At 44.3% G+C, this 8,641-nt stretch overlaps 1 protein-coding gene across 2 annotated transcripts; it reads right to left on the bottom strand.

The window, feature by feature from the left end:
* Positions 1 to 1,360: 1,360 nt before the first annotated feature.
* On the bottom strand, positions 1,361 to 5,542 carry LOC311329343 (uncharacterized protein). 2 transcript variants are annotated; one of them, XM_084463201.1, is made up of 12 exons: positions 5,173 to 5,542; positions 4,380 to 4,498; positions 4,202 to 4,283; positions 3,884 to 3,955; positions 3,276 to 3,458; positions 3,097 to 3,186; positions 2,856 to 2,967; positions 2,675 to 2,746; positions 2,347 to 2,561; positions 2,095 to 2,254; positions 1,912 to 2,006; positions 1,361 to 1,809 (listed from the first exon to the last, which is right to left on the bottom strand). In XM_084463201.1, exons 7-12 carry the CDS (start codon positions 2,881 to 2,883, stop codon positions 1,684 to 1,686), a joined length of 696 nt encoding a protein of 231 aa, XP_084319327.1. In that variant the 5' UTR covers positions 2,884 to 2,967; positions 3,097 to 3,186; positions 3,276 to 3,458; positions 3,884 to 3,955; positions 4,202 to 4,283; positions 4,380 to 4,498; positions 5,173 to 5,542; the 3' UTR covers positions 1,361 to 1,683. The 2 variants fall into 2 exon arrangements, with proteins under 2 accessions (XP_084319327.1, XP_084319328.1); XM_084463202.1 differs by having other exon boundaries at positions 2,856 to 2,964.
* Between the last annotated feature and the right edge of the window lie 3,099 nt (positions 5,543 to 8,641).

Raw genomic sequence — 8,641 nt, 5'->3', positions numbered from 1 at the left:
TGATGATCAGGTGTTTCTCCACCTAAGGGCTGGCCAGACAGAACCATCAGAGACCATTGGGCTGAGCTGAGGAGAGAGCGACATGTTAGAGTGTATGTGTGCATATGTATATGGTGCTCTTCTGTTAATACTCATGAGGGCATTCAACTGAACAAGACTCACAGAGCCTGTGGTGCTGTCCCAGGACTGCCCCTGGCCACGCCTGTCCCCGTCTTAGCGCCTCTATTAGTAGTCCACATCATGAGTACCTATTATGCAAAATTTGGATTTGTATGTGAGTGAAAACGTAGTACACAATTCTTTACCCGTTTGACAGAATGAGCAACCATTTCAACAGTTAAGAGTAACATGAAATCCACCAAGATGGCTGCTGTAACCAAATGAGCCAAGATGGCTGCTATAACAAATCCTGCTAGCTAGCCTAGCTCCGTTGTTGCGGCTTCTAGTAATCTGTTAACGTTAACTTCGGAAAAATGAATGCCTAAAAACAAACACATACTAACGGTGTCGTGGGTTAATGCGAAATCAATGAGTAAGCTAATTATCGCATTTTATTCCAAGCGATGAAACAGTACGAACGTGCAGGAGCTCGCGCGAGCCTGCTAGACTCCAGAAGACTCCACCATTGCCCGAAAAAGGCTAATCACGTTAGCTGGCTAGCTAGTTAGCTAACATTGGAAAGAGAGCATCTGCATATAGATAATCATTACAAAAGGGTAGCTTGCACATAACGTTGGTGTTTTATCTGGGACGATACCAAAATACATAGTATGTATACATACTAATGTATACATTGAAATTGAGATACTTCCCTACTAACACACGCAGGTTGCGCGAACGTTCGACATACGGCCGCTATAGGTGACGATTCGTGTGCGCCGCGTGCGGAAATTACGCGGCCATTTACGGAAACGCGAGATCTGCCGTTTCGTAGACGCTACGTAAGAACGACACGTCATTCCGAAGTTGCGGCCGCGTGCAAAGACGTGATCACGTGGGCAGGAACCTCCGTCATAAACTCACCTGGCTGACACTAGATTTACAGGTATTTATATGACTTGGTCTGCACGTCTTTTTCGCACGGTGCAAATACGGTGCGGCCGCGTGCAAAAAACGTGGGCAGGAACCTCCGTCATAAACTCACCTGGCTGACACTAGATTTACAGGTATTTATATGACTTGGTCTGCACGTCTTTTTCGCACGGTGCAAATATGGTCACTTACTGACCACTGGCTACATTTAGCATTTGCAGTACCACTGGCTATATTTAGCATTTACCAGTTCAAAAACGAATTAATGCTATATGGGGATATAGCAGCAAGCATTATGATACAAACCAATATAAGACTGAACACCATTAACAGTTTAGAACATTTTATTACACAAAGTACATTACAAATTAAAAGTATACATATTTACAAGGATGAGGTTTACGGTCTGTCACATTACGCATAGCCAGAAAAGCAAAAAAAAGCATGTACAAGCTCTGGCTAGCAACCCATTATCTGACAATTGCAAAAGTTCTAAAAACAAAAATGAAACAGTGCGCATTCTGTGGCAGGCAGACCGGGAACAGACCGTTGTATCCCACAAAAAAAGGTTAAAATTTACAAAATCTATTTACAAAAAAGGCATCCATCCTGGCAGGCTGGAAAGGCAGGTTTAGGGAGACGAGCTGGGGGTCACCCACATCTGAATCGAGGGTCTGGGCAGAAGAGGTCATCCTCATCTGAATACTCCACTGTGGTCAGGGCTGGAGCTGCGGTCAGGGGCTGGGCTGGGGAGGTCAGCTGGGCTGGATCAGATGCCTAAGGACATAATGAAATGGCTGTAAAGGCAAGTCGCATACGTTCATTGGAAGCGTGCCATGTCACTGGATACGAGAAAATTAACTGCCTGACATCACATACCTTTTTGCATCGAGCAGGGGCATGTTTCAGCATCTCCTGCAGCTGGGCAGACACCTCCGTCACAGTGGTGCTTGGCTTACAGGCCATAACTGCACCTTTTAACCAAAAAGGGAATGGTTTCAATGCACATGGCATGAAGCAAAGACAATGTATTATTTTGCGAAAATATGAACAATCCCTTACGTAATATGACATTGTAGAGGGTCATATTCTTCAGAGGCTTCTTCCCCCTCTTCCCATGGACGCTGTAGACACACCACACTCTGTGTATGGCAATGGCTGACAGCACCCGCCGGACCACATCTGGCAGATCTTTGCCGCCAATGGAACTCAGATATCGTGTCTGCAAAACATAAAGACAATCATTTACTTTTACATTTCCTTAACACTTCCCTGCAAAAATAAGGAACAAAGTTCTGCCCTGAAGTTACTCACCATCTTCCTTTGATGATCCTTGTCCTTCAGCTGCTCCTCCAAGACCAGCAGCTCCTCCTCCGTTTTAGCAGGGTGCAGGTCATCCAGTACTGCTCCCCCATAGCTGTCTGCAGACTCGCCGGACAGTCTCTGCTCCAGCCTCATCATTGTCTGTGCCATCTCCCTCAGACTCTGCATGACGCTGGAGAACTGCTGACACATCATCCTCTGGAAGTCTGGATATTAAACACAGATGTGGCTATAAGTAATTGTACGGTCCCATAATGGATATTCAGCTCAAAGTATATCCCTACATGCAGCATGAAGTAGTTCACAAAATTCAGCATACCAGCATCTGCAGAGCTTGATGGCAACACAGCTGGAGCTGTTGGTCTCACAGGCGATGGCATCAGAGAACTACCTGAAAACCAGAGGATAAAGGGATGAGCAGGAAACTATGGTGCTGGCGGCGTAGTGATTCTGGCATAAGGGGAAGAATCAACTCGACATGAGACATGTCAGACCCTGACCTGGTCTGGGTGCTAATCGCTGATGCATGCTGCTCGTGCCTGGACGTCTGAAGGGCTGAAGGGCCTGGGCTCACAGCGCCTTGGCTCAAAGGACCCGGGCGATGAACATCTACTGCCGAGTAGTGAGATGTGAGATGAGCGAATCAGTGAACAGAGTACATGAGTCTTCCGAAAGTCCTGAGTTAACTGTAAGTGTGCAAATATGCATAGACATTTCACCAACACAAACATGCATGGATACCTGCATTGAAAACTGGCAGAGCAGGCCTTCCGGCTCTGGCACCTGGCATAGCTGGTCTGGTCTGAGTTCTGCCGACCGGCTGCCTGGGCACTGGAACATATAGTAGAGGTAAATTAGCTCAGATTAGTCAACTCAAGTAGTACTCTTTTGGGACTGTTGAATGCACTTTATTATATTACCTTCGTCACTGGAGTCATAGCGTGTGTTGCGCTGTCTCTCCCTTGTGTCTTGGGAGTTAATCCATTGATGACTGCTGCTCAAACACCTTCGCCAAGGCACTGGCTACTTCATAATGCTCTGTGTGTTCCTCAGCAGAGACAGAGGTTGTCATGGCTCCTCTTGATGTGCTTGTGGAGGTAGATCTGGGAGGTATAGGAGAATGGGCACTCAGAGCAGGAGAACACCCAAGTCTTGCACAACTCTAACATCACAGCTAGGAGAGCGAATGAGAGAGACCATTAAAAAGGATTATCTCACCTGTAGTACAAGTTCAAATATAGAGTGATTATACGTCATTGTAAATGAGAGCTTACTCTCAATTGATTCACGAGGTTAAATAAAGATTGAATGAATATGTAGCTAGTGGGGGGTTACAACCACACAACTGTGGAGAGAGAATGAGACACTTGGTTCCCTCCTCTACTGGTGTTCATGGCCATGGCCAAACACCTGGAATACTCCAACCCTGATTTAAAGGCATAAAAGTGGGGAACACATTCTTGAGACGGTTCCTAAAACTGGAGGGAAAAAAAACGGGAAAATGATCTTCCCTCTCCTCATCACTCACTTCTGCATGGGGCTGAGCTCTACCCTGTCATCAGTGGCAATACATGGGATAGCGGCTCAGCACACAGGAGAACTGCACAGAGAGGAAGGAGGAGAGAGAAAACCAACAACAAAAAAGGCAAGAAGGGTTAATAACTGAGCGAATCTTGCAAGTTTGCACTACAGGGAAGCAATTGCTCAATTTCCCTGATATTGTGGCGTCACTGGCGTCAGTGATGCGTCTTATGAATCTCACATGTCTACCGCTAACATTTAACTCAATATCAATATTCCCATTTGTTTATCCCGTCTATGGAAACGTATGTGCATTTGTACTTACGTGTGCCTGCCTTTATTGATGATCAGGTGTTTCTCCACCTCAGGGCTGGCCAGACAGAACCATCAGAGACCATTGGGCTGAGCTGAGGAGAGAGCGACATGTTAGAGTGTATGTGTGCATATGGATATGGTGCTCTTCTGTTAATACTCATGAGGGCATTCAACTGAACAAGACTCACAGAGCCTGTGGTGCTGTCCCAGGACTGCCCCTGGCCACGCCTGGCCCCGTCTTAGCGCCTCTTCCTGCCCCGCTCACCTGCTTCTTGCTCAGTTCAAACAAGAACTGGGAGGTTGGCAACTGAGAGCATGGGAGGGGAGAGAGGGAGGGAGAGAGAGAGAGAAAGTGGGTGGGTGACCCTCTCGTTGGCTGACATGCACACTCCACAGGACCACGTGCCAAAAGCCAAGATGGCTGCTATAACAATCCTGCTAGCTAGCCTAGCTCCGTTGTTGGGGCTTCTTGTATTCTGTTAACGTTAAAATCGGAAAAATGAATGCCTAAAAACAAACACATACTAACGGTGTCGTGGGTTAATGCGAAATCAATGAGTAAGCTAATTATCACATTTTATTCCAAGCGATGAAACAGTACGAACGTGCAGGAGCTCGCGCGAGCCTGTAATTAGGAAACAATGGCCCACAACAACACTTCATAAAAGTTATAGTGTACACAACTGAAATATTCTCACGTTGCCAAGCCAACATTATAATTTAAGCTACAATTACACAAAAGCGAACGTTTTAACAATAATTGCGAGAGTAATTTTACGTAGGCTACTTAGCTAGCCATGTACAGAAAAAGGCTAATCACGTTAGCTGGCTAGCTAGTTAGCTAACATTGGAAAGCATCTGCATATAGATAATCATTACAATAGGGTAGCTTGCACATAACGTTGGTGTTTTATCTGGGACGATACCAAAATACATAGTATGTATACATACTAATGTATACATTGAAATTGAGATACTTACAAGATCTGTGTTGTCGCGGGCGTGTTGGTCTTTCTCAATCGCTTCTGTTCAGAACGGAACCCGTTCTCGTTCTTCTTCTCCTTCGCTGGGTTTAGTGGCGGATGTGCATACAGCCACCTACTGGCACAGAGTGTGTAACTTCACCTAACAAAGTAGCCCAATGCCTTGCATTCTACGTTCACTGCTCAGCGTTCATTGCTCACATTTAGGTTGCAAAATTAGGACTTTATTTATAGGCATATTTTTTATCATTATTTTTATTAGGCCTAGACTGCAAATCTTTAGTGTTAATATTAACTGTAAATGAGAAATTACACACAAAACAGACATGCAGGATTTCTCCTCATTATTACAATTCTGTAACTGTATGACTTCAAAATTTATTTTAAAACCTAAGTAATTTACAAATGTTCTGACCCACTGTGACACATTTCCAATAAAGTCAGATTGGGACTGTGATCTAACCACATTGTCACGTTATTTAATTACATCGTAGTTACGGATTTAAGCAGCAGTGGCGGCTACGTTCCCTTACAGTGTACTGGAGGACGGCTATTTTGGTTATTTTGCGACTGAAAAGGCAAGTGTCAGCTAGGTGTCAGCTAGGTCCGCTGCTGGTGACGTCGCAAAGTTACCACAATTACACCAATGTGTCCCGTCAGTTTTACGTACTGTGTTAGTAGGGTTACAGGATCTGTGTTGTCGCGGCGACAAAGAAAGCGTGTTGGTCTTTCTCAATCACTTCTGTTTCAAACGGGGCGGAAGTTTACCGTTCTCGTTCTTCTTCTCCTTCGCTGGGTTTAGTGGCGGATCGCAAACAACTTTAATGTGCATACAGCCACCTACTGGCACAGAGTGTGTAACTTGTTTGTCTAGTTCTTCAATTGTGTCACCTAAGAAAGTAGCCCAATGCCTTGCATTCTACGTTCACTGCTCAGCGTTCATTGCTCACATTTAGGTTGCAAAATTAGGACTTTATTCATAGGCATATTTTTTATCATTATTTTTATTAGGCCTAGACTGCAAATCTTTAGTGTTAATATTAACTGTAAATGAGAAATTACACACAAAACAGACATGCAGGATTTCTCCTCATTATTACAATTCTGTAACTGTATGACTTCAAAATTTATTTTAAAACCTAAGTAATTTACAAATGTTCTGACCCACTGTGACACATTTCCAATAAAGTCAGATTGGGACTGTGATCTAACCACATTGTCACGTTATTTAATTACATCGTAGTTACGGATTTAAGCAGCAGTGACGGCTACGTTCCCTTACAGTGTACTTGAGGACGGCTATTTTGGTTATTTTGCGACTATAAAGGCAAGTGTCAGCTAGGTGTCAGCTAGGTCCGCTGCTGGTGACGTCGCAAAGTTACCACAATTACACCAATGTGTCCCGTCAGTTTTACGTACTGTGTTAGTAGGGATCATCAGCATTAGTCTACTGTGTTCCCTGTACGCTCCAGAAAGCCCACTTCACCATCTATGTTCAAGGGAGCCAAAGCGTAAAACTACGCTCTCTACTGGTTGGGTTCACACAACCGCCCCATCTTTTGCATAGGGAGAAAAACTTGAAATAATTATGAATCGATATCAATGGATTGACAAAGCCATAAACTAGGCTACTAACAATATCACATTCCGCCGCAATAATGTGCGGTTTCTCAAAGGTACTTTTTATTTCTTTAATTTAGGTCTACGTTGTAGTTATTTTACAGAGAGAACTACAACGATCCCTCTATTGTATTTTAGATTGCTATTCTTGCACTTTGCCTTCAGCACTAGATTATGCTAGTCACTTGTTTTAGAAAGGAGATGCACTTGTGAGTTCCGGCATGTAGTAGGCTAGTAGCCTACATTGGCTTTTCCTACGTTAAATGCAATTATTGTTAGTTGCTTTGGATAAACGCGTCTGCTAAATTACTGTAATACAATGAGATCTAGGCTACTACGGATCCGGGCATCTGTCGCGTTCTGAGAACTTCACTGGAGAGTGCAGCTGATCAGAGCACTATGTTGGTGTGCTTCGTAAACATGAGTCAATTGCTCTTGAATTATCTGTATGCCGAGATGAATCCAGTGATGTCCACCTCTTGAAATTTGGTCGAATTTACTGACCGCTAGATCAGTGAAACCCGGGGCTGCCAAGTCTCAGACACGCATTGCAGCCTATTCTCACGCTCACTCGCCACGCTTCACAATTCTCACTCGGAGAAATGACCAACCTCAAAATAGCCTACTACCAATTCAATGGCTATGGGACTCTTTTTTTATTATTACTTGAACGAACGCTAATCTCGCCTCTCGGTCGTCCTTCGTGCTCAAAGAACGCTACCCAAATCTACCTATCGGGGAGGAGAGAGGGAGCCGTCCCGGTGGGGGGAGAGGGGGGTTGGTGCTTGTGACTACACTTAGTGAACGCTTTGCTTAGCAACCACTCGCAGCAACCTCGCCTTTTTATTAATTACACCCGTGTTTACCTAATGTAGATATCCTATTTCAAAAATGCACTCATCAGTCCGACTCCAACACTTCCACACCCCTATCAAGACCACTAGAGGGCGCCTCGCCACGTTACATCTCCCATTGCTTTTATGATGTCATAGTAGACGTTGCTGACGCAGACACTTAAACATTCAGTGATCCATTCCACCTCATCAGAGTAGCTAGTGAGTTCTGGATTTGAGACACTGACTTTTCTACAATTATTCTGTATTCATTCTTTGACAAAACACCCCCAATTGAAGACAGAATAGAGTACATATTGCTCTCTGAGCTTTGTTTAACCAAGTTGTCATATAAATTATGTGTTGATACTGGTTAATTAGAGGACTAGCAGTGATGGCTCTGGGTAATATGAGATCCTGGGTGAACCTCCTCTTCATCAGTGATCTGGTGAATAACCAGTTGCTTTATAGGACTTCAGTCAGACTGGGGCAGATAAATATAATAATAATAATAATAATAATAATAATAATACTTGATTCTTTTGGTTTCTGTTTGGTAAAGTGTTATCCAGTTAGGCCTACCGTGCTGTGTTGGAAAGTCCTGTATATCTAAATATAGGCCTAATGTGCTGCTAGGTATAGGTCTATTGTGCTGTATTGTAAAGTACTTGTATACAGTAGCTACAGTAGGTATATGACTACTGTTGTATGTTGTAAAGAGCTGTATAGCTACATTATGCTCGCTGTGATATGAAGTGGTATCAATCAATCAAAGCTGTATTTGTATAGCGCATTTCATACCCAGTGTTAGGGTTTTGATGAAGGACCCAAGAGCAGACACGATTGGGGTGAAAGCCCCTAGGCACGTTTATTGAGATCCGGGGAGAGGCAGGCAGTAACGTGGTCCGTAGACAGGCGTGGGTCAGGCGGGGACGTGGTTGTCGTACAGGCGATGGTCAGTCAGGAGCGTGGTAGTCGTACAGGCGATGGTCAGGCAGGAGCGGGGTTGTCGTA

Source organism: Borostomias antarcticus, assembly GCF_949987555.1.
Source record: "Borostomias antarcticus genome assembly, contig: scaffold_41, whole genome shotgun sequence".
Lineage (NCBI taxonomy): Eukaryota > Metazoa > Chordata > Actinopteri > Stomiiformes > Stomiidae > Borostomias > Borostomias antarcticus.
This window is presented reverse-complemented; position numbering and strand designations above follow the sequence as displayed.